Here is a 27677-nt window from a genome sequence, read left to right on the forward strand (position 1 = left end):
ACATTACACAGAGCAGGAGCACACGGGGCTGTTCACACACAAGAAACACTTTAATGGTTTTCTAAACAATGACTTGATGAAATGGGACTTTTTTTTCTTGTCGCATGCATGAATTTCTTGCAAAATATCACTTAACACATTAACAGACAATGAATAGCAAAGTTATACATCCTACAATGAGCTGCAAAAAGCTGAAGAAATGACACAATGAAAGGTGACATTCATTTTCATTTCCACATTCACTGGTCTTTTTTAGTGGCGAACCACAAACTCAGCATCGGGACAGTTGGCCTTTGTGTGATGTTTAAAGAGCAAAAAGTGAACAAAACATGTCCTTTACTTCAAGAGAAATTCACAAAATTACACCCAACATGAAGGTATTCATATCTCATTTAATACTTGTCAGAGACAGATAGATAGATAATTACTTTATTAATCCCACAAGGGGACTTTTTTTTTTTTTTATTATTATTATCAGATGATATGTATTATGACAGAGCTGAAGTAGTTTTCTGTAGTGCATCATCTGATATAGGCCTTCACATCCTTATATATTAATAAGTCACTTAAATATATAACACTTACATCAATACAAAACACTTGTCTTGTATGATTGATTTTATCAAATGACCTCTAATATGCTGATATCTGTTCCAGGTATTCTCAGGGAACACTGACAAGTTTCTTAAAAAGTTGAATAGTGTGTAATTTAGGTTCAAGATGGTAAAATTATCGTAAAGGTCAACGTTAACTTGGAGGTTTTTACAATAAACAAATTCAACTTGCACGTGTTCATCGTTCAGTCAGATGAATTTACAATCCTCTAACAAAAGGATCATATTTTGTTTACATCTCATTTTGTCGAAAACTAAAAAGGGAACAACTGATTATACATATATTCATGCGATCAAAACAAAAGCAATGTTGCAGTTGAGCGCTGACAATGAAATGCAGCAGTCGTGTGTCTGAAGAAAAGCTGCAGATGATAGCGGCAAGTTAAGAACAGACTTCGCTCCCTGCTTGTCACGCTCCCATTCTGTTTAACTTGAACACTAACACTTTAACTTTAACAAGCATTGATACACATTTAACCTATGAGACAACGTTACACATTTATTTAACATACGGTTTTTAGATTATGAATTTATACGCTGTGAATAAAATCAAATGCAAGCAGTTAGAGTGCTTGTTTCTGTGTAAAGACCGAGGCAACAGGTGATCAACACTTGACTTGTTCCATCTCCATTAGCAGCATGTAGTCATCAGATAGCAGAATGAAATGTGAGCTTTTGGTGGGTTAAATTATCTGGAGGCTGGTTTGAAATTAGGTTCAGCCACTAATAGATGAGGCTGCTCATCTGTTGGTGAGCAGCCAACAGATGATTGTTGATACCAACAATGAGCGTTTTTCTTTGTATGAGTTTCTCTCTTAAGTGCCAGAAGAATCCAAAAATCATGAACAAAAATCAAAGCAACACACTGAAAGTATTTTGGTTCCTTCTCCTACTTTCAGTACACATTTGTCCATTTTCTCCAACATGAACCCTTCTTTTCTTATTTCTATTATTCTTTCATTCAAACCGATTTAGAGTGTCCTTAATTGCCTCCCTTGGTCCACTACCACTGAGTCCTTTCATACTTGCCAAGATTCCTTGGCTCCTTGCTGGGCATGCACCAGTCATCAGCCTCTGTGGTGGTCTGGTAATGCCGCAAGGCTGACTTGTTGAAAACAGGAAGTCTCTCCACTGACTCTGAGGACAGGGCCTGGTGATACAGCACAGCGGGGAACTAATTAGTCTGGATCCTTATTATTCCCAGGTTGTTTCTCATCAGGCTTTCCTGAAGTATAACTCAAGACAACGGGAAGGCAAATATTTCTGATCTCTAATATGTACCATGTGACTTATAACTTTGAAGGAGACACACATCTGTATTATCTAATTAGTCTCTTTCTGTCACCACTCAGTCAATCCAATATGTGTAGCTGGCAGTACATTTGTATGTGAACTTTGCACCTACTTGGCACTCACAGTTGTTGTTAACATTGTTTGTTAGAGGTGTTCTCACCTTCAGGTATATGACAGCTGAGGTGCCGTAGCCCTCCATAGAGTAGAGCTGCAGGTCTCCCTGGAAATACTTGGCATACAGGCGGGAGATGGGCAGACCATAGCCAAAACCAGCCTGAGTGAAGGAGGGAGAGGGGTTAAAATACAGCAAGAAGGTTACAGTATTTCTAATGATTCGCCTTTGCGGTCTCATGGTTACAGTTTAAACCAATGAAATGTTGCTGACTGCATTCCTTTTTGTAAGAAGCTAATTTCCAACCATGTGCATGTGTTTGAGCCTCTGTTTAGAGCAGAGGCTTGGTTTACTTTTAACACCATTTTGACAGATCACGACAAGCTTTTACTAAACTCCCAAGTTTAAATTGACAAGCTTGTAGTCTTGTAAGTGATAATGCTGTGACAAAGACCCTCAACACTGAGGAGTTAAAGATAAAAAAAAATAAATGTCTCAGAGCGACAGGTTTAGTCTCACCAGAGGTGCGTTGCGAGAGTTGTCTTGGTGGACCGGACTGGGAGCTGTTGAGTACATGTAGCTGAAGAGACGCTCGATCTTCCTCAGAGGGACTCCACCTCCTCTGTCAGACATCTTGAAATAAAGGAGAGGTACACAAGGATCATCTTATTGTTCTGCCAGCACCGTCATGCTCAGTGAACTCTTTATTACTTAAACAGAATCTAAACTGTGATGTTTTGTGTATGAAGTCATCGAGGTTATTTACAGTATCAACTGAGGTAATACAGACTCAGAGCACAGTACAGTGTGCACAGTAGATACTGCCTTTAGTGAAAAAAAAAGATGTGGCCTATCTTAACCCTCATCACCCTTATGGTACCTTGATAGTGAGGTCCTCAGTACCCAGTGACACACGCACTTTGATCGTGGGCAATATTAGGCTCGTCTCATGGGTCTCTACTGTAGCTCTCATGGCATTCTGACAGAGAACAGAGGTTACAAAACGACCGAGCAAACAAACGGTGAAAAAACTGTCTGGCTTTCAAGCTTGTTGGGTACTATACCTTGAAGAGCTCAAACAGCATGTGGTAGAGATGGGACGGCACATATACAATGTTGAGGGGCTGGTCAGGGTTTTTGGCTGTCAAACATTTCATAAATGTTAATCATCAGAAAAAAAAGACACTTTATTCGTGTTTGCTTGTTAAAACTGTAACAAATGTATAACCGTGAGAAGCGTGTTGAAAAACAATCCAGTGAGTCTGCAGCTGGAAGTTGTAAAAACAGGCTTTTTGGATGATCAGGTGTTCTTTTTAAGTACATATTAGCTCTGCCTGAAGACACGTTAATCATTTGAAAAACAATTACAGCCAAACCCCCCCATCACAGAAAAAAGGGAAGGGAAACTCATGTTTTTTTCTGTAAGGGTCACCATCTAAGCTTTATTTTTCAAAAACATGCTGGACAGGTTCGTATATTTTAAAGTGCTGGTTCATGTCCTCACTGATATCCTTGAATTTTTTTTCAATCCCTATATGTACAACATAAAACAGACAGGCTGTTCTTATTTAGGTTGCCACTTCCTGTGTAGGTATAACCTGTATAGTTCAAGCCGAGGAATGTCTAATGCTGACTCAGGGCTTTTGGCAGACACCCAGGCCCGCAGTTAAACCAACAAAGATTAGGTCCAGTTGTATTTCAGGAGAGCACCAGCAAAACTATCCTCTCACATAGATGCCTACTGTAGGAAATATCCATATGGCACAATGCTGCATTCTGAAAATAGAAACTATTTGATTGTTTTTAAGACTTACAGTTAACCTCTGTGACCTCCACATCAGGAGACGTCAGGTAATACTGCTCACACAGCATCTTTGCAGTCTCGTACGCATCTACAAAGACAAACAAAACAAATGATTATTTTTCACGGTCAGAAATTAAAACTACAAAGAATAAATGAGTCGTGCTGACTGGAGAACAACACTGGCAGACTTTATGATTTCTGTCCGATACTGAACCAGTTAACACAACATTCAAAGGTGGGTCCACTACAACCATAGGCAGCATGATAAACCAGATGATTTAAGGTCAAACAATCATGATATCTGTACAATTAAAAAAGAGATAACAAATTCTGTGTGTGTGTGTGTGTGTGTGTGTGTGCGTGTACACGCGCGCATAGATGAAGAAACATCATTCACTACCTTGTATGACCTCCACAACCTCACAGTTGGGGTCGATGCTGCCGATATGTTTGGGATGAGCTGGGTTTACGCTGCCATCAAAGATTAATGCTGTAGGGCACAAACAACAAACCCAATGTGTGACTCGAAAATTCCACACAATTCACATAATGTTATTTGCGAATGCTAAAGAACTATTAGGTATATTAAAGTTTGTTCTTTGCAGTGTGGATTGTTAACAATAGCTGAACACTTATTGTTGACAAAGCTACACTGTGTGTACACTCATTTTCGGCTGGCAGTCGTGACAGACGCATTAATCGCTCACTGCAATATAAGTGAGCATCATAAAGTCAGCCAGGGTGGTGACTATATGGCACCTATATGTCAGTTAAATCTTAAATCTGTCTGAGATCACTGCCTACTGCTGAATCAGCACATTACGTGTAAAATAAAGGCTCCTCGTGGAGTTTTAGATCCCCGGTAGTGTAGCAGTATCTAAAATACTTCTTTAAAAATGTCTTTAAAGACATTTCTTCACACATGTTATGTGAAGAAAAAAAATGCACTTGTTGTTAGACCTCAAGTATGCTGACAATGTGTTTTGGTGTGTAACACCGAATGTGAACGCGAAAAAGAAATCCACAGGGCCACTTTAAAATGACATGAGCTGTGAGTGTTAGCTGTGTTGATTAACTCACAGTTAATCACAGAGTGCTATACTGACTGTGCTGGTTCATGAGCATGCGTGTCGAGATGCGGCTCATGTAGAAGCGGTCCAGGAAGTACTGAACGTTCTGGTTGGTGACAGGGTCCACGCCAAAAGCATCCTTGTACTCCACCACACCCTGAGCCATGGTGGGTACTACGTTGTTATGCCGGTTCCGGACGTTTACTAGAGTCTGTGTGAATCTGAGGAAAACAATGTAATAGATGTATCAATATGTGAGGAAAAAAAGAAAAAAAAAAGATTCAATTGCAGGTGCACAATTTGGTGTTTGCTGTCCCTATTTTTTAGTTGTTAACAAAAGGTAACCACTGACGGTCCACCAAAGGCTAAGAATTGGTAGCCATTTTTCTCAAAATCATTGCCAAAGGTAACCTGACAACTGTTGCTGCCGAGCCCTGTCCCATCTCTAGGACTGGTGTAAGAGCTGATCTCTAATATACTCATCAGTTACAAGACAGCTGATCACTTATCAACACATTTATTAATTGATTTTCCCGTCTACGATACATTTATACTAAATGTAAGGAAAAAGACTTCTGGCTGCAACAAGCATCATCCTTTACTTCACCTGGAGTTACAAACTGAAAAGCAAATCGTAAACATCAGCTTCTGTTTGCTTTAGTGTTCATCTGCAGCAGTCTTACAGTAATTATAATAGAACCAATTGAAGCGGCAAGTTGAAGAAATAGCTTTTAAAGGTTCAAAACAAGTTCTAACAGATGTGCCTGACAAAAAGTCAAACCAACCAAATGTTGATATACAGTGGGTACGGAAAGTATTCAGACCCATTTACATTTTTCACTCTTTGTTTCATTGCAGCCATTTGCTAAAATCAAAACAGTTCATTTTATTTCTCATTAATGTACACTCAGCACCCCATCTTGACAGAAAAAACAGAAATGTAGAAATTTGTGCAAATTTATTAAAAAAGAAAAACTGAAATATCACATGGTCATAAGTATTCAGACCCTTTGCTGTGACACTCATATTTAACTCACATGCTGTCCACTTCTTCTGATCCTCCTTGAGATGGTTCTACTCCTTCATTGGAGTCCAGCTGTGTTTAATTAAACTGATTGGACTTGATTAGGAAAGGCACACACCTGTCTATATAAGACCTTACAGATCACAGTGCATGTCAGAGCAAATGAGAATCATGAGGTCGAAGGAACTGTCCAAGGAGCTCAGAGACAGAATTGTGGCAAGGCACAGATCTGGCCAAGGTTACAAAATAATTTCTGCAGCACTTAAGGTTCCTAAGAGCACAGTGGCCTCCATAATCCTTAAATGGAAGAAGTTTGGGACGACCAGAACTCTTCCTAGACCTGGCCGTCCAGCCAAACTGAGCAATCGTGGGAGAAGAGCCTTGGTGAGAGAGGTAAAGAAGAACCCAAAGATCACTGTGGCTGAGCTCCAGAGATGCAGTAGGGAGATGGGAGAAAGTTCCACAAAGTCAACTATCACTGCAGCCCTCCACCAGTCGGGGCTTTATGGCAGAGTGGCCCGACGGAAGCCTCTCCTCAGTGCAAGACATATGAAAGCCTGCATAGAGTTTGCCAAAAAACACATGAAGGACTCCCAGACTATGAGAAATAAGATTCTCTGGTCTGATGAGACCAAGATTGAACTTTTTGGCGTTAATTCTAAGCGGTATGTGTGGAGAAAACCAGGCACTGCTCATCACCTGCCCAATACAATCCCAACAGTGAAACATGGTGGTGGCAGCATCATGCTATGGGGGTGTTTTTCAGCTGCAGGGACAGGACGACTGGTTGCAATTGAAGGAAAGATGAATGCGGCCAAGTACAGAGATATCCTGGAAGAAAACCTCTTCCAGAGTGCTCTGGACCTCAGACTGGGCCGAAGGTTCACCTTCCAACAAGACAATGACCCTAAGCACACAGCTAAAATAACAAAGGAGTGGCTTCGGAACAACTCTGTGACCATTCTTGACTGGCCCAGCCAGAGCCCTGACCTAAACCCAATTGAGCATGTCTGGAGAGACCTGAAAATGGCTGTCCATCAACGTTCACCATCCAACCTGATGGAACTGGAGAGGATCTGCAAGGAAGAATGGCAGAGGATCCCCAAATCCAGGTGTGAAAAGCTTGTTGCATCATTCCCAAGAAGACTCATGGCTGTACTAGCTCAAAAGGGTGCTTCTACTCAATACTGAGCAAAGGGTCTGAATACTTATGCCCATGTGATATTTCAGTTTTTCTTTTTTAATAAATTTGCACAAATTTCTACATTTCTGTTTTTTTCTGTCAAGATGGGGTGCTGAGTGTACATTAATGAGAAATAAAATGAACTTTTTTGATTTTAGCAAATGGCTGCAATGAAACAAAGAGTGAAAAATTTAAAGGGGTCTGAATACTTTCCGTACCCACTGTATGTGCTGAGTAAACAAGAAAACTGATTTCAAATCAAAGCAATAACTGCTGTCAGTCCCTGTTGAATTTCACTGAAGCAGTGGAGGATTAACTTCACAGATACTTTGGCGTTATGCAATAATTCATCTTCTACTTTTGGGTCTGACTGCGGTCTTCAGCAGCTGTCTAATAATGTATATGAACTTCAGTAATGTGATTACAGCTGTTTTCACAAAAGGCATTCGATTTACATATGTTTTCACCGAGTTTGATCTCACTCTGGAGCGAGCTGAAGTTGGCATTAAAATCACTTATCAAATCATTACAACATTTTTTGATTAGTATTAGCCATTACTCCGTAATTAAAAAAAAATGTTATTGACAAAACCAAAACCCAGGCAGAGACATTTTTAACAATCAACACACGTGTAGCGGTAAATGTGTGGAAACGACTTACTCTGTCAAGACACTCTTATCATCTGGATCTTTTTCTAAAAAGTCTACAAGCTCCATCAAACTCTGTGAATACCTGACGGACACAAAAGGACAGCTTTAAAACAGAGCACAGAAACAGCTTCAACTCTAGTTCATTTAACAGATGAAACAAAAACCCTTGAAAATGATTAAAAAAAACAAAAAACATCTAGCCTAACTAGTGATCATGTTTATGTGAAACTTCATGTGAAAGCAGTAAAAAATACTTAGAGCAGTAAGCGCAGATTTGCCGTTATGTTAGACGTCCTTAAAAAGACAGATTAATAACCGTCTAATTAGACCGTATTTCCACTGTCCTCTCATTAAATAATAGTTGCTTGTTATTCTAAGACTTCTTGTGTATGCCAGTGGATGAGGAAGACTTGGGTGCTGAGCTCATTGAGTCACACTCTTTAGTGCTCACTATAGAGAAACTGGGTGAAAGGTGAACAGCAGTGTGGCTGTGATTCCTACGTGACGAGTTTGTCCCACGACTGACCTTCTGCCCTTAACTTTCCAACATGCAAATGGCCGACGGATTCTGTCACAAGATTTTCCTGTTAATATCAAGTCGTCACCTCTCTGACCTTATCAACAACATTAACAAGTGCGATATCAAGCCTTTTTTGCTGATCATGCAAAGAGTTTTGCAGTCGCGGGGAAGGGAATGCCACAGTGCAGGAGGAACAGCGCATGGCCAAATATAGCTGCTGCTGCTGCTGCAGTTCCTTTGGAAGGAGTGGGGGTGGAGTAATGACCTTTGTTGTTAGCATGTCTTCATATGACATGAACCCCAAGCAACAGGCTGGGGTTTAAGTCTGCCGCAGAGTTTCAGCATGAGGCAGCCGCTGGCGTGGAAAAACAAACTCCAAGTGGGAAAAGAACACAGACGCATGACTGCTGGTTTGACTTTGGAGAAAATCTGCTGCAAACAAACTCAACTGAGTTGTAGAGGACTAGCCTGCATCTGTAGCACTCATTCTGTGATGTATACAGTGTAATCTGGCAGTAGGGCACGGGGAGAGTAGGACTGCCCTACGTCATTAACTCAGTCCATGTTTGTCCATCATCAGAACAGCTACTCTAAAAAAAAAAAAAATCCTTTCTCCTACCCGTGCTCACCTGTGCTTAGTGTACCTGGAATGTAAACAGCCTGTCCTTCCTTAGACCTCAGTGTGCCTTATAACGGGCGTGTGCACACACGTCCACATATGCCCGTGGGTGAGGGGGGAGCGGATTTGATTCAACATAACCACCAAATCTACAGGAGGCAAATGCCTTATAGAAAGGATGTTTCATATCTGCAGCTAAATATCCAGATGCTTGTAATATGAGGGGAGTATCCTTGGAGGAATGATAAGGAGAGGGCTTCAGTGGCCTGGACATCAGCGTTTGAGACAGTCCTGTGCTGAGCTGAAGCATTGAGTGGGTGTAGTCTGTATGGCACGATCTTTGAAACGTGAGCCGATCTTTGAATGACCACTTAAATAGTCCAAGAAGTCTGGGGCTTCTAAAAAAAAAAAAAAAAAGACAGTAGCCGTTGAGTGGGACTTTTATTCTTCCCATCTACTTGCTTTAACGCTGTTGCAGAACCGTAAAGGAACAACCGGTGGATTATGAATATCGTTCCAAGGGTTTGGTAATATGTTTTTGGAACAACACACTCAATATAAAAGAGATACTTTGCAGTGTAATTGTCCTACCAACTCATGAGGAGCTTTAGGGAAGGAGTACGGAGGAGCTTATCAGGGAGGAAATCAATTTCCTTCATGATGTTGGCCAGTCTGACAGGAAGCTCCTGTCGCAGGAACACAAATGATGTCTTCTCACATGCATTGGCCGAGCCTGCAGTCATATGGGGGACAAGGTCAGGAGAAAAACGTCAATGAGAAAGCACCAAACCATTACCTTTGTTAAAAAAAAAAAAAAAGAAACAGATGACAACAAACTTTCCAAAGCATGCACAGATTTTTATGGACGCAACATCTGCTGTTGTGCTCATTAAAGAAATCTTGCAGATCCATTTAGAAAATATCTGTAAAATCAGTGGTCACCACACAAAGAAAATAACGTGAGTTGTGCGACAGCCATGTGATTGTGCAAAAAAAAAAAAAAAAAAAAAAAAAAAAAAAAGGTAACAAGGTTCAATGCATAGGAGGTATCATTACTTGTAACACTTACCAAAGTCAATGAACTGCTTCATAGATAAGGGAGAAGGGGAAAACTTAGAAAACCTCTCCACTTGTTTCGGTATGCCAGCAACAGAGCCGTTTTTCAGCAAAAACTGGGCGAACTTCATTTTCCCTCGCCCCTCAGCAGACCCCAGCTGTCAGTGAATCAGGGACAAACTGTCCTGTCCTCAACAAAATCCAATTTGACGACTTTCAGCAAGCAGTGTTAACGCTTTGTGTCATCTCCTTCATACCGTCTTCAGCAGGCTTGTTACAGGTCCCCGGACATTACCCTTCTCGAGCGGTTTCCTTTCATGATTTAAAAGTCGTTTTGCGTGCCCTCCAGACTCAACTTCAAGTGCTAAAGCGATGCGTGTTATTGTTGGGCGGGGAAGACGAGAGACTGGCGACAAAATCAACCAATGAGCGACAAGAGTTTCCTGGCTTTGGGCGGTGGTCGCGGGGTTTTCTTTCCCACCCTCATTCCCGAAAACCCGCCCAACTCCACCTCTGATTGGCTGAAAGTATTTGCCTTTGTTCTTCGATTGGTGGAATGTTGTCGTTAGCGGGTTCAGAGCCAATCACAGATAAGTTAGGGGGCGTGCCTCCGCAAAACGCGGATGGGGAAAAAAAAAATAAAGGGGCTCAAAACGGCTTTGTTGAATAACAAAATGTTTTATTACAGCATCCCCTACCGACAAAAACATCCAAAATACCTTGTTTGTTTTTCACCCTTTAAATACTCACCGCAGTTATTTTGGTCACAAACGGGTGTTTCTGACCACGGGTGTGTATTAGGTGCACATTTTGGACGAGCCGTTTGTACTTTAACGTTCAGGGTCCGTAGGGTCGCTTCTTCGCTTGCAAACAAAAACTCACCGCATTTTCAGCCCTTGTATCCTTTCTAAAAAAAACAACAACAACAAAAAACAACAACTTACAGAGGCCCTGGAATGAATGGTCCGGTAATCATCTCTTTGTTAAAAGTTTGTACTATTTCGACGCACTTCTCCAAACGGACGCGAGATGGCGACGTTGCTCGTCAAGACGATGACGGCGCCTGTCCGAGGAGGTGGCACCTCCTCCCCTCCTCCCCGACATCACCCTGCTCTTCCGAGGGGATGTATCGGTGTGCAGTCAGTGCACCTGTTTTATGTATTATTTGGGTGATCCGTTGCAGAAATGCCGTGTAATAATCAGTAACCACTCGACCTACTCGGTGGTGCGGCGGAGGCCTCGATAACAGTGAGACCGAGGCCACGGTAGAGGATGTGTTGATTTCTTTTTCTTTTTTTTTCTCTCCGAGGTGCAGCAGTGAGACAGCATCTTTGTCGGTGACACATCATTATCACTACGAGTGGACAAGGTACGAGTCGGGACAGTAACACCGCTGTGCACGGGTGTTGGCGATCAAAATACCCCATGTTTTGTAAGCTATTCGTTAGCCAAATTAATTGTACAATTTATGACAAGGCCTTCAACGCATCGGCGATTTTATAAATGCTGTCACGCTGGAAAATTAGCTTCACGCGAATGCATTAGTTTCCTGCTAATGTTAGCCAGTCAAAGGGCCATACAAATGGTTTGCTTTTCATCCTGACTACATATTAAGGTATGCGATTTGTATTTTCCATTAAGACAGTGTCTCTGTAAGTTTCTTAAATAAACGGCCTGCACTCCCTTATACACATCCACATCATATTCTTAATTCAATCATACTACTAAATCATTTTAATCATACTAATATCTGCAGTATGTTTTCCAAACATAAAGAGTGCGTGCTTAACTTTTGAACTGTTTGACTTGTCATTAAATTTGAGTGTTGAAAGTATTGTAATGTACAATACACCTAAAGGTTGGTGATATTTATAATTGATTGGACTGAGGACCTGAACAGTGGCATCATAAAGATGCATATGCATAGATATAACCTACATACTCTGAATAAGTTGCACTGAAATAGGCTAAATCCCTCTTGGCTCTGACTATTGTTGAAAGCTGCTTTCACAATAACAAATCCTTATTATTTGCAAGGTTAGTAATCTACTGTGTACAGATGTATACCTGCCACACCCACAGGACTTTGTTAACCAGCGGTTAGGCTCACAGGATAAATTGATACCCCTTTGTGCTGTATCATGGTGTAATGAAACCGCTGGTGACATGGCATACGTAGTTCATTCCTGTGTGGTCCCTTTTACTTAAAGCCCCACTGGACACCATGTCGGACAAAAGTGACCTCAAAGCAGAGCTTGAGCGTAAAAAGCAGCGCCTCGCCCAGATCAGGGAGGAGAAGAAAAGAAAGGAGGAGGAGAGGAAGAAGAAAGAGGTAAGGAAAAAAGTGAGTAAATTCACCACTACAGGCACTCATATTGTATTGCACTCTAGTGTGTGTTGTTTGTGTGTTTGACTGCTTTTTGTCAGGCCGTGACACAAAAGGCTGAGGTTGTGTGTGTCCATGCGTGCAAACATCTATTTGTGTTCAGAAGGTTGGTGTTGGAATCTTGGATCAAAATGTGCATGTCTTTATTTCTTCTTTAAATCAGTGACGTGCGAGTTGTGAACCTGTGAATCTTTTAACTCGTGATGGGTAAGCTGCTGTTTTTCTCTCTGTATCCTGAGAAGTCAGAGAGCCAGCAGAAGGCAGAGGCGACCCCAGAGGATTCAGACTTAGATCGCAAGCGCAGGGAGACTGAGGCCCTGCTACAAAGTATTGGCATCTCACCGGAGCCTCCACTAGGTACATGATGTTCTTATACTCTAAACAAGAGATGAATACTTAAATATTCTTACACTGTCTTCTTCTGATCACAGCAAAAGGTTTAGTGAAACACTTACAATGATTGATCCTGTATTTAACCAAACTTCATTCATTTCAGCCAAAAAAAAACCCTCTGAGAGGCCCTTTAGTAGTTCGACTATCGTTACTATGTAACAGAATGAAGATGCATATAGCAGCATACTGTAAAAGTATGTAAAATGTGGACATGTATATATACTATTTCTGTTCTGGTTGAAATAATTGCTAAGAAATGACTGTCCCACTTTCATTTAGAAAAGCATGCTGCTCAGAGCATACGTCTCCTTTAATGTGAAATATCAAAGTAGGTTGAATCCCCTGGGTCACTTCCTGCAAGATTTTGGAAGATCACTGTTCTCTAGCGGTCTGAAATTGTAATAGCACCCACAACCCCTCAAATCTGGGTCACTGCTTCCCCTATTCTTAGCTTAAGTTATTTATAATGCGTCTTCAAAAGCAGCTGAGTACAGTTCAATAACGCGTAAAAAGTCATCAACGTATTAGATACCCTGCCATCCCTCTCCTTTCTTTTAATTAGGTATTTTATTTGTACATCACTCGTTTTAATTTGTTGCTTTTCATCCCGATTTGTTTTGAGTCTTTGCAGCCGTTAATGTGAGATACTTGTAATTTTCGTGATTTAGTGCCGACGCCTGTGTCCCCCTCCAAATCAGTGAGCACGCCCAGCGAGACGGGGAGTCAGGACTCAGCTGATGGAGGAGCAGCAGGCAGGTAGGCCGAAGTCACACACTGTGTGCCAAAATTTAGAGGCAGAAGTCTTTCCTGGTTTATACGTTTTATTCTCCTCTCTTTGGGAACTTTGAAAAAGAATATAGCTTTACATTTTCAAAGATAAACACAAATTTGTAAAACATTTCCATCACTTGTCAAAGTTAAACAAAAAAATACATTTCAGATACTTTTAGAGAAGATAAAGACGCTTGGAAACTGTGTACCAGGCCTGCTCTTTGAAAAGGTTACCGATAAACTGAGTAGTTTATGCAGGCAACATTGGCTGTAACCATTTATGGCACGTAGTCCTTTTTGACACATCTTCTGTTTCTTTTCTTGTCAATGGCACATCAGGTTTAGGTAAGGATGGGTGTCACTGATGGGGAAGTTGTGTTGCTAGGTTTTGAGTGTGGTTCCTGTCATTTTTCATGGCATCCAGTGTTTTGATGACCACTGTGCAGCTTTTGCCATCTCATAACTAGTGCTGAGAAATTGAGTTTGATCTTTAGGTCAGTCTCAGCTGTAGTCTTTCTTTCTCCAAGTAAGCATAAGTATGAAAATAGAGACGCAAGAGTTCAAATATTATCTGTGTGAGGAAGTAAACTTTCAAAAAGCAGCCTTGATGAGCCAGTTAATGTAACATCTTGTGAATATGGAGCAGTGGGCATATGTCTGCATTAAAGACAAGGTTTTCCCCTCCTGTATGTTGCTGTAGGCTGCAATCACAGCATTTACTACCTCGTGTCATTCATGCTACTGCATCATTTACTTATGCTTCTACATTCATTACCCAGCAGACCAGACCTTAACTTCTGCACATGGCTGCTATGGTGAACGCTGTTAGGACAAGAGTGGTCATCAAGCGCTTTCCATTTGCTTTTTAATGGCAGCAGACTGTGAGGTCAATGTGTGAGTGATGCCTTCAGGGGTCATTAGTAATGTGTTGTTCTGGTATGGCCAGGGGTGGAATTGGGGCAGAAGAACATGTGAAAGTCAACTGTTTTTAGTGCAAATTCTCTTATGTAAGATTTTTGTACTCCTTTTTAGCTTTTACCAATTGGATTTTACAAATTGGTGAGTTAGCACTAATGCCTGGAATGAAATATTTTTTTCCCCCCCAAATCCACCCTGGATGATGGCATGCCATTTTGAGCTTCTCCATTTGTGGCTGTGTATGTGTGTGTCCCCTCTTAGGTCAGGTTTCTCTAAAAACAAGTTCCAAGCACAAAGCTCAAGGTAAGCATTTTCATGTCAAACCCAGGAATCCCCGTTACCTCTGTTTAGCTGAGGTTACCCTCATGTGAACACAGAGACACCCACAGTGTTGTCAGTAGTCGTATCGATGTGCCCGTCATGATTTATAAGATCAAAACAGTGCAGTGCCCCTTCTTCCTTCATTTCTCCACTCTTCTCTGGCTTCTTCCAGCCTCAAGCCCTGCTGTCTCCCTTAATACCAGGTTGAAAGATTTCTGCTCGCATGAGTTGAGCTACAGAAGTCATTTTCAGCCCTCGGAGAGTTGACAGTGCTGCTTAAAGTGTCATCACTGTTACTGTAAAACAGCCGGTCTGTCAGGCTAAAGAAATGCCTTGCCACTCTCACCTCGCGCTGTGTGGCACAAGCTGAATGTCTAACAGGCTTGTTTGCTGTCCCTGAAGGTATCATCAAGAAGTGTAGTAGGGTTGGAAGCGTTACCCTTTTTACAGATGGTATATTTCCACCAACTGGCCGAAAACTCTTTGGGTTTCAGTTCTGTTTTGATTTCCCTGTAAGTAAATGATTCCTATATTCCCGTTAGGAAACAGGCTAGAACTGCTGAAGAACCATATAAATACCCTAAATGAGCTCAGAAATGTCTTCGCGGTTTGTCCGTCTTATTTATTACATATATGGCAAGTACATTGTCATGTAGCTAAAGCAAGCTAAATCTCCATATGTGAATTTATTTCTATTTCAAAAGCTTAATTTCATCTTTTTAATTTGTGCAGTAAGTGAAATACAGCATGTTATCCTGTGGATGTCAGGTCGTAATAATGTTGCTGGACATTATTCTTGATTTACATGTATTATTTGGCACAAATATGAATATGCAGATACAAAATGTCACTTAAATACGCGTTTAAAAAAAAAAGGATTAATGCAGGGGAGGAATTACACTGAGGCTTTTCAGCACTGCCAGGAGGTTTGCTTCAGTTATCGGTCATTTAGAATCATTGAATAATAATTATGCAGAGGCGTACAAAAAAACAACAACATTAAAACAACTTTTTTTTAATAATTAATAAATCCCCTGCTCATGTCCCAGTCAATCATGTTAGAGGCACATTTTTCGAATTACAGACGGCAAGACAACACATTTTAGTTTATTTTTTTAATTCATTGAAGCATTAGAAAGGTTAATTGTTATATAGCTGAGACCCCCACCAGCTCGCCTGTAATTCAAACACTGGAATAATGTCACGTCAAGTGTTTGCTTCAAACTGGATGTCGCAGATGTTTGAGAAAAAAATGCTACAAGTTTTTCTGCATGTTTTTCTGCATATCCTTCCTGCATTTAAAAGTGATCTGAACGTCAAATAGCTTTCCCACAGACAAGAATCAAACCCCTCTGACTGTATTTCACGCAACACTCAAATAACAAAAGGTCTGTGACAAGATATGAGCAGAGATCTTTAAATATATAGCATACATTCATGTATAATGAAATAAAATGTCTCCCTAATACACAGCCCTCCCACGCTACATCCACTTATCTAAACGTTTCTCCATGAAGAGCGCCATGTTTGCATGAAACTCAGTGGGACTTTCTGTGTTAAGCTGTCCTCTAGATAAGTGGTCCGTGGGTGAGGGCGTATGTGTGTGCATACATGTGGTGTTGTGTATCTGTGCGGTGTTAATGTGTGTGTGCCAGTGTTGTTTCTTATAATGTTGTCTGTTTGTAAACATGCATGTCCTCTCTTGCCCCCCCTCTTGGTGACATCAGGACACTGCAGTGGGACACAGACCCATCTGTGCTGCAGCTGCAGGCTGATTCTGAGCTCGGGTACATTTTTTCCTCTCCTCTCCAATAACACTGTAACACACCTCATTTGGCATTGCATGCACCTTCAAAAAGACACTTGAATTTAAGTAAATGGTACATTTAAACTTTGCCTTTTAAATATGTTGCCCTGCTTATAGGACTATTTGGGTTTATGCATAATACGACCACACTAATGAGAACATATTCTCTCTCATCCAGGCGCAAGATGCAGAGGCTGGGGGCCTCGAAGATCACACAGGTAGACTTCCTTCCCAAAGAGATGGTCTCCTACAGCAAGGAGACACAGACACCGCTCACCGCCCACCTGTCTGAAGGTGAATATTTACCTGTGTGTGCATGAATGACTATAAAACATACTCTGACATTCCATATCAGATTTAGAGTCTAATAGGCACCAATTGTCACGAGAAGCAACAAAAGCTTTCACATTACAATGACTGTCAATGCTGCAGGGTTGAGTTAAATACTGCTTTAGTTAGTGAGTTGTAAGCCTGCAGACCAGGAGGGATGTAAAGATCTTACGCAGCCAGAGGAGGGCAAGAGAACAAGACTTGGAGACAAGTGTCTGACTGTCAATTACTGTGTCTTCCATCCCAGAGCATCATGCATTTGACTCCTAGCTATAAGTGGAAACAGGCTGACAGATGTAGTTCACCAAAGATAACGTTGATGGATGGTGGAGGATTGCAGGGTGGCTGTTGTATGTATATAATGACGGACATCTGTGCATGCGTGTTTACCCTTTAAATTATGAACTTCGTTTATTAGTTGTAGTTATGAACAGTTTATGTTTCTGAATAGAAAAGCTGTCATTCAGTCCATCATAATTTGGTGTGTGAAGAAATGGTGCCATTAACAAACTGTCTTTTTGTACATGTGTGCGTATGACTGTGTTTAAACGTGTGTGGGTAGTTGCGCATGTTTTCTTTAAGAATGTGTGGGTATGTCTGCTTACATGTGAAAAAGTGTAGATTTATGTCTCTGAAAGTGGGTGTTCACATGTGTGCTGAGCTGCAGCCACTAAACAGATCCATATGGTCAAAACTGAGCTTTACTCCTGCAGTGGATCTGGCAGGATGTTGGTGGTGGTTTCATATCTTAAGGCATTGAGATTGAAGTATTTGTCTGTCGGAGGAGAAAGTGAATGGAGATTTGGATGGAGTTGTTCCACTTAATTGACCTTCAGTGTTTTGCCGTTGGCAGATGCAGAAGATCCATGCAGAAATGTCTTCTTCACGTGTTGGAATGTACATATAAAATACTTCTCTGCTCAAAGTGTTCTTCCAAACTGATTGTCAGACAGACAGACAGACAGACGCACGCACGCACGCACGCAAACAAACAAACAAACAAACAAACGCACGCACGCACGCACGCACACACCCGCACACACCCTATCATCTTCTCTATCTTCCCTCCTCTTGTTGCCAAGACAGCTGGCAGCCATGTGACTGTGAAGGGGGTTGTACTTCCTGCTTCCTGTCATTATAATAGATGGTCTGGTGTGGATTCCACTGCCCTCCCTCCAACAGCAACCACCACGCACGCACACACACACACACACACACACACACACACGTCTGTTCTGATCAGCATCCAAATGGCCTCTTTCAACTCCCCCCATTTCCTTGACAGAATCAGGAATAGATCATTTATTCAACAAGTGCACGGGCACTGGCTCATGTATGTGTATACACACACTTGTGCCCACATATATACATAAAAGAATCAGAAGCTGTTCTTCTCGGTCAGGTTTACTCACATGCACAAGGCAAACAAACGAACAAACACGCAGTCGCCACCATATACAAGTCTGTGTAGACATGTAAACAAATACACAAACTGAGACTAGTTAGCGCCTGCAGCAATGCTATGTATTGGTCCATTTGGGTTTGTTTGTTTTCAGCTTCCAAGATCATGATCAGGAGGTCCTTGTGTGTGTGTGTGTGTGTGTGTGTGTGTGTGTGTGTGTGTGTGTGTGTGTGTGTGTGTGTGAGAGAACATCTGGTAACCAGAGTAGAGCTGTGGTGGTCTGCAGGGAGGTGACCTTGGCCTCAGGAGACCTTTCCTTTGCAGACTACCACAAAGCGTGTGTGTCTACAAAAAGGAAAGAAAGAGGCAGATGGAAGCACCTGCCTGCATTTCTGTGCTGTGTGTTTGTTCAGGCCAGTTGCTTTTGTTGATTACTGAACCCAAGTGGCAGGACATCTCATGCTCTCAACACGCATCTCAATTTAAGGTTGCAGCTACAGGTTGTTTACAAGTAGACTATAACTTAAAATTTCCACAAGATCTTCAATAGAAAAGTTAATGTTGCTGAATATGAAGTTATTCATAACTGTGATAATTCAAAAATGTTAAATGTAAAGTGAAAGACTTCATTTTCAATTAAAGGCTGTTGAGCCCAACCTATGGACACATGTGCACCCTTAGAAAGGTATTAAATAGTGTCTTTGAGGTTTAAAAGCATTTTATGTGTTCATTATATACATACGTTTGTGTGCGTGTGTTAAACATGCTTTGAGAAAAGAGAGCCAGTGATCTCATCTTGAAGCTCCTGGTGTTTTTTTATGCAACTGCATGAGCAGAAGTGAAGCGTTTCCTCTGTCCAAAGGCTTGGTTCTAATGGCTGCACGAGAGCTGACATCACTGGGGTCTTGCTGTGGTTACAGGCGGGTCATTGAACCAAGATATGTTTCAGCTTGTGATTTCTGCCCATCTATGTCTGCATTTCTTTTTTACATTTTTATTTTTCTTTCTCTTTGAGTACCTAAATTCTTCATTTGGTCCTCTCTCTTTTTTTTTTTTTATTCTATCTAAACTTGTGTCCATCATCACATCTCCTACTTCTTGCTGCCTTTCTTCTCTGTCCTCAGGGTCCAACCTGGGCTGAACTGTTATCTGTGTCTTGTTAGAACATATATTATTAGAGAGAGGAGTGGGAAGAAGTGGGAGAGAAACCCAGCTCGCAGCTCTGGAAGGATAATCGGAAGAGTGAATCTGTTGACTTAATGATGGTGGTGTGTCCCAGGGGTGTGTGAAGCTCTACGGAGGGGGCTGCAAAGAGCTTGATGTTTGGATTCTCATGTTTGTTTGTCAACCCAAGTATGTGTTTTAATAAGTGATTTGTTGTTTTTTGGGTCCCAACGGTAAATCTGAACATTTTAAGGTTAGTAAAAGCGTTCCTGTCGGGGCTGGACTGCTGGATCTCTGGCCTGTTAAACTCGAAAGAAAAATTCCCCCAAAGAATCTTTCTTTTACTGTAGTTTTTATTTAACAAATCAGATTTTTTTTTTCTATCAACTGTTTATTGAGACTGAATTTGTAAGATGATCCACAAAAGTAGGAGTTTGTTTCACATTGAAACTATGATACCAGTGCGTGTCATTGTAATCACTTTAAACCAGAGGTCTTCAACAGTGGGTCCGCGGAGGTTACTGCATGGGGTCGTGAAATTTTTGGTTGATTAAACAATTTTTCATATTTTTTTTCATATTTTTTTCCCCCCCTATTTTCTTTCCACAAATTGAAATGTCTTTAAATACACATTAACATAAATCCAACATATTGTAGCGAATGGATAAATGGAGGCAGAAGACGCTATCTTTCAGCCAGAAATGCACACATTTAGCGACACACTAAAGCTGGGCACCGGTTCACTCAGCACGAGACTAGCCTGGACCTGTCAATATACACTGCTCAAAAAAATAAAGGGAACACTTAAACAACACATCCTAGATCTCAATGAATTAAATATTCCAGTTGAAAATCTTTATTCATTACATAGTGGAATGTGTTGAGAACAAAATAACATAAAAACGATCAATGGAAATCAAAATCATTATCCCATGGAGGTCTGGATTCAGAATCATACTCAAAATAAAAGTGGAAAAATCAGATCACAGGCTGATCCAACTTCTGTGGAAATTCCTCAAGACAAGTCAAAATGAGGCTCAGTAGTGTGTGTGGCCTCCACGTGCCTGTATGAACTCCCTACAACGCCTGGGCATGATCCTGATGAGACCACGGATGTTCTCCTGAGGGATCTCCTCCCAGACCTGGATCAAAGCATCAGTCGACTCCTGGGCAGTCTGTGGTGCGATGTGGCGTCGGTGGATGGAATGAGACACGATGTCCCAGATGTGCTGGATTGGATTCAGGTCTGGGGAACGGGCAGGCCGGTCCATAGCATCAATGCCTTCATCATGCAGGAACTGCAGACACACTCCAGCCACATGAGGCCCAGCATTGTCATGCATCAGAAGGAACCCAGGGCCCACTGCACCAGCATATGGTCTTACAATGGGTCTGAGGATCTCATCCCGGTACCTAATGGCAGTCAGGGTACCTCTGGCTAGCACACGGAGGGCTGTGCGGTCCTCCAAAGAAATGCCTCCCCAGACCATCGCTGACCCACCGCCAAACCGGTCACACTGGAGGATGTTGCAGGCAGCAGAATGTTCTCCACAGCGTCTCCAGACTCTGTCACGTCTGTCACATGTGCTCAGTGTGAACCTGCTCTCATCCGTGAAGAGCACAGGGTGCCAATGGAGAAGCTGCCAATCTTGGTGTTCTCTGGCAAATGCCAATCGCCCTGCACGGTGTTGGGCTGTAAGCACAGGCCCCACTTGTGGACGTCGGGCCCTCGTACCACACTCATGGAGTCTGTTTCTGACAGTTTGAGCAGAAACATGCACATTAGTGGCCTGCTAGAGGTCATTTTGTAGGACTCTGGCAGCGCTCCTCCTGTTCCTCCTTGCACAAAGGAGCAGATAGCGGTCCTGCTGCTAGGTTGTTGCCCTCCTACGGCCCCCTCCACGTCTCCTGGTGTACTGGCCTGTCTCCTGGTATCTCCTCCGTGCTCTTGACACTGTGCTGACAGACACAGCAAACCTTCTTGCGACAGCGTGCATTGATGTGCCATCCTGGATGAGCTGCACTACCTGAGCAACTTCTGTGGGTTGTAGACACCTCATGCTACCTCTAGTGGTGAGGGCACTGGCAAAATGCAAAAGTGACCAAAAATCAGCCAGAAAGGATGAGGACAGAGAAATGGTCTGTGGTCACCACCTGCAGAACCGTTCCTTTATAGGGGTTGTCTTGCTAATTGCCTCATTTCCACCTGTTGTCTGTTCCATTTTCACAACAGCAGGTGAAATTGATTCACAATCAGTGTTGCTTCCTAACTGGACAGGTTGATTTCCCAGAAGTGTGATTGACTTGGAGTTACATTGTGTTGTTTAAGTGTTCCCTTTATTTTTTTGAGCAGTGTATATATAGTAGGGTCTCCCTGCTCCATCTCTCTATCAGTCTGGGGGTCCTTGGCCTGCAAAATGTTGAAGACCCCTGCTTTAAACAATATAAGCATGAGTCAGGGATTTTCTTATAGCTTCTTCTCCATATGAACTTCTGACCTTCTCATATCTGCTCTTATGTATAGGGTAGCTGGCTGCGTGTATATGTGTCTGTGACGTGAGTACGCTCGTAGTCGAGAGTGTGTTGAAGCCTGAATGCAATTTCATCAAATTGGATTTGATCTGACTTTGCATGTGTCTGTCTTCGATACAAGAGTTTGTGTTTTAAAATCTCCCATAAAGTTTGTGTCTGTGTGACTCTCATTTAAACCAGTTAATGATGAGGCTTTTCATTTCCGTGACCAATTTGCCTCCATGTAATTGTGATGTGTTGCTGTCTACATGTGTTTTTTTCCCATTGGCTGCTCACTGATCTGTCTGTACCGAGTGCCCATTGTGCCAGGCAATCAGATTAGCCCCAGTCACGGCTGGCTCCAGCTATTTACTGCTATTCTAATGGGTATGAATGGACATGCTTGTTGTGAGGGATGGAGGCTTTGTCTGAGGACATAGCAGGGAAATAAAATAAGGTCTACTATGGTGTGTGTGAGAGTAACCTGACCCTACTAAGGTCAAACAAAGTGTGTTGGGTTGTTGATGTTTCATGCAGTTAGATCTTCTGTGTTGACATCTTTAGGAAGAGAAGTGGCTTTTATTTCAAACTGGCTATGTATTATTAACCCAAAACAGAATCTAATATAAGTAAATGCTGGTATTTGTTCAGTGTTGTTTATTGGCATTTGTAGCTTTATTCTTAAAAGTAATTTTTAAAGTATTCAAAAAGACAACAAAGGCAAGCTCAACATATGGCAATGTGACATGTGGACACTTATCAACTTTATAAGATGATGAGGTCAAGGGAGTTTTCTGAGTGAAGAGCATGTGATAGATTTAAGGTTTAAGGAGATCACGAGAATGCAATGGGCGGATAGGATGGACGTGAGGTCATATTGACCTTTACCCTTATATCAACAAAGTCTACACACATCATCCTTGTGTCCAAGTAAACATTTGTGCCAAATTTGAACAAATTCCCTCTCGGCTCTCCTGATAGACAGACATGAGGTCACAGTGTCCTTGGCCTTTGACCTTTGACCACCAATAATTAGTCAGTTCATCGAATACAAGTGAACATTTTTACCAAATTTGAAGTAATTTCCATTATGGTGTTCGTGAGATATTGCATTCATGAGAATGAGACGTATTATTGACAGACAACCCAAAAACGTAATAGCTCCAGCTTCGGCTGTTGCCGGCACTGAGGCATATGAATATAAAGCCAAGTGTCAAACACTCTACAAAGAGAAGGAAAGGGTGAGATTTCACACAATTTTACGAAAATGTGGGCAACCTTTCTGTCTCTTTCTTTGTTTCTTCCCTCATCTCTCCTCTGGACCAGCCAATACTACTGGGCCATGTACGAAGTAATGTCAGTACTCTGGCAGCCTCACTTGACTGATCCCAATCTGAAGATAACTATCAGTATGTGTGTGTGCTTACTTGAGATGTTGGCAAGATGAGGAAAGGTCAAGGTGGTTGTGGCCATTTTGTGCATGTGGATGTGCACGTATACAAGTGTGCAGGTTTGCATGGGACTAGTGTGAGCCTGACCCAATTTGTAGTAAATTGGTTTCGCTCAGTGGAGCCTTAAAAGACCCATAATAGGTTGCAGTGGAAAGTGAAGGGAAGGGAAAAAGAGCAAATGTAAAAGGTGAAGAGAAATTTGTGGTCACAAGAGAATAAACAGAGGAATGGAGGAGAGAATCAAGTGGGGGGGAAGAAGTAGAGGCCACTGAGAGACCATGACGCAGCTCAGATATTAAAGCAATAATTGTTTGCAGTGAACCAGAAGTAGGTACTCGGAAATACAACACTGTGTGTGTGTGTATAATTTGATATTACAACTTTGGAAAACCCCCTTCTTAAGGTGAAAAGTTCATGGGGTCAAGAGTATATGCTATGTTTTTGCATCCATGTGCATGTCTGTCTCTCCCACCTCTGATATGTTCTGGCCCATTAGTTTTTAGGCTGTGTACAGCTTGAGTGTATAGTTGGTGAGCAATTCACTCCTTAAGTATTTTTACTGCAATGAGGGGCTTTCTTTTAACATTTGGTGTGCTGGAAATGGCCTCTAATTGCAAGAGAAACTTCATGTCCAAGCACTTATCTGAAAATACCCACACACGCACACACAAGCATTCAGATTCATAAACGTAAATATATATTGCACAGTAACACACACAGGAATAAACAATCATAAACACACCCACAGAAACATGCACATATGAATGCTGACAAAGTGGCCACACACACACACACGCACATGCAAATACGTCATATAATCCCATAATGGAGCAGTTAAGAAACCAAACTCCACATTTATTAAATGATCCTGACCATTGGCAGCACATTGGTCCAATCAGAATGTTTACTTTGGTGTTTTGTTCCTCAAACTCCCAAATTCATTAAACATGGTTAAACAGGTCCTGAACTTCAAATATTTATCAACAATATTACAAAAAATATCCTCTGGGATTTAATCCAATTGGACAAGATTTTAAATTGGCACCAAAATGATTGGAATCCATGTCTAACACTCATGACTACAAGAGTTGAAAAGTTTATAGCACTAGTTTATTGAAGTTCTTGTATTGCACATATGACTCTGATGTACTGTATGTTACTTGGACTGGCAGCATTTTTTTTTTTTATAGAGAACCAAAGTCAAGTCACCAAAGTTGTTGTTGCTGACATGTAGCCTAAATGCAGTGACAATAGAACTGGGAATGATATCTTAATAATTTCTGTTACTTACCAAAAATGTGTCCATACCAAGTATCAAATATGCTGATAGAGGTCAGATTAATTTAACAGTTTATCGTGTTTGAAGAGTATTTACCATTCGAGAAGCTATTGGCTTTTTTTGTTAAATGAAGAAAGGGTAGAGTGGAAAGATGTATTTATATTCCTCAAATTTAAGTTTTGTTTTGGTATCTGCTGCTCCAAAATTCTGATATTGTTCCAACACTAGCATAAAAAAAATTCAAATACACCACATGGAACTACATGGAACTATTCAAATTTAATTAAAATACAAGTCAGAGATGACACACTGACACAGCCAAAGCATTATGACCCCTCACAGAGAAAGAAAACATTTGCAACAGTGGTGCATGTCAAGATCCGGGATATACAACCTGGCAGGAGAAAAGTCGGTTCTTGTATTTAGGAAAAATGGGAAGGTATAAAGACATGAATAGGGGTGGATCATTTCCAAACAGCAAAAGGAGGCTTCCAGTCACCCATAGTGAACACCTAACTACAGTTTTCTGACAAGGACCGAACTATGAATATGCTGGGATATCTGAAGTCTTATGTGCAGCAGGGCTTAAAGGATCTGCTGCTAATATCTTTGTGCCGGATACCACAGGACACCTCAGGGATCTTGTAGAGTCAATGCCTCAGCAGGTCAGAGCTGTTTTGATGCCGCGCAAAGGACCGATCGTATATTAGGCAGGGGGGGGGGGGGGGGGGTGCATCATCTTTTGTCTCATCAGTGTGAGTTGTAAGTTGTCAAAGAAGCTGTATGTTGGAGTCTTGAGAATGTAGTGGGTGGCTGTTTGGTGAGGGTTGCTCAAGCCAACAATGTAAAATGTAGGTTTATATACACAGCTTAATGAAACTACTTTCTTGTTGGCAGGGGTCAAATAGTCATGCTCTTGTGATGTTATGTTTTGTGCAGTTTCTCCTACAAGTCTGAGGTTGGTAGTTGAACTTCCCTCAGCCAGTTTTCTCCTATGTCTTTCTGTGCAATTTTTTTTTTTTTTTTTACAGTGCAACGATGCATTCAAATATAAGCAGTGTATCTGACACACTCCCAGTCTGTAGGAAACTGACATGACTGATCGGTTTGTGGGCAGTCTTCAAGGTCCTGGTGGGAGGAAGGCGGTTGCATGTGTGTATTTTGCATGGTTAGGCCCTTCCATGTTTCTGTATGTGTCTATGTATGTGCATATGTACGTGGGTCCGGACACATATGGAAGTGCTTGTCTCATACATTGTTGTTCCAGCCAGGCGACTACAGCCGGCTGAACAGAACAGAAGGTGTGTGTGTGTGTGTGTGTGTGTGTGTGTGTGTGTGTGTGTGTGTGTGTGTGTGTGTGAGAGAGACTTGTAATTTTATTTTGAAAGAGTTATTGCCTCGAAGTAGTAGTTTATTGAGATACTATTTAAACCAAGTGTGCATGTCCTGTATGTGCATATTCTCTCTCTCACACGCACGCACGCACGCACGCACGCACGCACGCACACACACACACACACACACACACACACACACACACACACACACACACACACACACACATCAGATCAGATCAGATCAGATCAGACCAGAAGGTGGGTTTTGCTGTTATGATCTCCCCCAGTGTTTTTCCCTGCAGACACACATAATCGTCCAGCGCTTCTCACTTTCTCTCCTCATAAAACAGCTCTGAGTTTGGCTTTCATCGTCGTCGCCCTCAAAAGGGCAAAGCCTTCACTCCCGTTTCACTTGTGAAATTGATGCAGGTTCCCAAGCGGCTTCTGTCAAAATGGCCATGGCAGGCAAAAGCCAGAAAAACTCTTGATATTAGAGAAAAAATAATGTCTCTCACAACGTGTACGGTATTCCAAGTGAGTCACAGATGATTGCAATTTTCCCCTATGACCACCGTATAATAAGGTACATGAGCCCCTTCTTCATCTCCCTCACTCTGGCTTTCTCTCGCTCTTTGGTAAAATGGCCATCATCCAAAATAATATTTGCCATCTGATGAGTGCCTAAGATGAGTGGGAATACGGTTTCATGTTTCCCCCTTTTTCTCTTTTCAACTTTTTCCCTTTTTTGTTTGCATTTTGTTGAACTTGACTTTTTGACATGCACGCCCCACCCGATCCACCCTTGTAGCATTTTCTTTTATACATGTGTAAAACAACAGTGGGTCTTTAACATTTGCCTGGGTGGTCTCTCTTGTACACCGAGATCCCTTCGGCTCTCCGGGGGTTTTCTTTTGAGAGGGCAGCAGTTCACTGGCACAGTGAGCCCGCAGCTTGTAGCGCTGCTTTAGATACTTGTTTCAGTTTGATGTTTCTTAACACTTTGTATGACAAGTTTGAGCCCTTTGACTGCTTTACACTCTCATTTTAAAAACTCTCATTGTTAGTGAAGGAAAAATAAATCAAGGTTGAAATGACAGGTCTGATTAATATTATTCTTCAGCAAATCATGGCTTAAATTCAGCAAGTTTTTAAATTTAGTACCGACTGATTCAGACCTCACATTTCCAGAACATTATCACAGTTTACAGCTTGACAGTTGATTGAAATGCAATTCAATAAAACCTGCTGCTTCTCTGTTTGGCTGGAGTGTGTCATGTAGTTCTGCAGCTTTCCAGCAGGGAGCACTCTTGACACATATAGTCTCCCCTCAAAGACTCACCAACCCAAAGTTACAGAGGTTTTCATTAGAAATGAGTATCAAATGAAGTTAAATATGCTATTATAAACTGTCATCTTTTTACAGTTATTTTCAAACATGTGTTGTCTTAATTATAGTAACAGAATTAGATTAGAGTGGATGACAGTGCCATCTTTGCCCCATGGGTATTGAGCTTGGTCATTTGTTTGTTTATTTGAGTTGCTGAGGTGCTGTAAAACACTTTTGTTTATTTTACTGAAACCCAGAAGGATTAAACAGTCAGCCGATCTATAAAAAAAAAAATTGTTGTCTTGTCTGTCCCTTCATCCTGCATTAAAACTAA

At 41.6% G+C, this 27677-nt stretch overlaps 2 protein-coding genes across 15 annotated transcripts in view; one reads left to right on the forward strand and one right to left on the reverse strand.

The window, feature by feature from the left end:
* Positions 1-29: 29 nt before the first annotated feature.
* Positions 30-10314, reverse strand: pdk4 (pyruvate dehydrogenase kinase, isozyme 4). 2 transcript variants are annotated; one of them, XM_069175682.1, is made up of 11 exons: positions 9960-10314; positions 9482-9623; positions 7762-7833; positions 4930-5114; positions 4224-4313; positions 3834-3911; positions 3084-3160; positions 2900-2998; positions 2539-2652; positions 2068-2181; positions 30-1764 (listed from the first exon to the last, which is right to left on the reverse strand). In XM_069175682.1, exons 1-11 carry the CDS (start codon positions 10075-10077, stop codon positions 1618-1620), a joined length of 1236 nt encoding a protein of 411 aa, XP_069031783.1. In that variant the 5' UTR covers positions 10078-10314; the 3' UTR covers positions 30-1617. The 2 variants fall into 2 exon arrangements, with proteins under 2 accessions (XP_069031783.1, XP_069031784.1); XM_069175683.1 differs by lacking the exons at positions 30-1764; positions 2068-2181; positions 2539-2652; ... (1 more) ...; positions 3084-3160; positions 3834-3911 and having other exon boundaries at positions 4234-4313; positions 4904-5114.
* Positions 10315-11002: 688 nt separating this feature from the next.
* Positions 11003-27677, forward strand: part of LOC138214275 (cytoplasmic dynein 1 intermediate chain 1) — a 55449-nt gene continuing 38774 nt past the window's right edge. The window contains exons 1-8 of one of the 13 annotated variants that reach the window (XM_069175734.1): positions 11003-11315; positions 12157-12290; positions 12572-12689; positions 13394-13481; positions 14529-14555; positions 14676-14717; positions 16463-16522; positions 16721-16836. In XM_069175734.1, coding sequence (XP_069031835.1) covers positions 12171-12290; positions 12572-12689; positions 13394-13481; positions 14529-14555; positions 14676-14717; positions 16463-16522; positions 16721-16836 — 571 coding nt within the window. In that variant the 5' untranslated portion in view covers positions 11003-11315; positions 12157-12170. The remainder of the gene's footprint in view (positions 11316-12156; positions 12291-12571; positions 12690-13393; positions 13482-14528; positions 14556-14675; positions 14718-16462; positions 16523-16720; positions 16837-27677) is intronic. The other 12 variants (XM_069175732.1, XM_069175733.1, XM_069175735.1 and 9 more) reach the window with 12 other exon arrangements.

This window comes from Embiotoca jacksoni, unplaced genomic scaffold (genome assembly GCF_022577435.1).
Source record: "Embiotoca jacksoni isolate LCO1_2020_lvr unplaced genomic scaffold, fEmbJac1.0.p SCAF_7, whole genome shotgun sequence".
Taxonomy (NCBI): Eukaryota; Metazoa; Chordata; class Actinopteri; family Embiotocidae; genus Embiotoca; species Embiotoca jacksoni.

Excerpts from the sequence above, each read along its gene's own strand:
- pdk4 (XM_069175682.1), bottom strand. The coding sequence starts at position 10,077 with ATGAAGTTCGCCCAGTTTTTGCTGAAAAACGGCTCTGTTGCTGGCATA. Across the intron at positions 4,314-4,929 it reads CATGCTCATGAACCAGCACA|CATTAATCTTTGATGGCAGC; the intron begins GTCAGTATAGCA and ends TGTGCCCTACAG. Across the intron at positions 2,182-2,538 it reads ACTCTCGCAACGCACCTCTG|GCTGGTTTTGGCTATGGTCT; the intron begins GTGAGACTAAAC and ends TCCTTCACTCAG.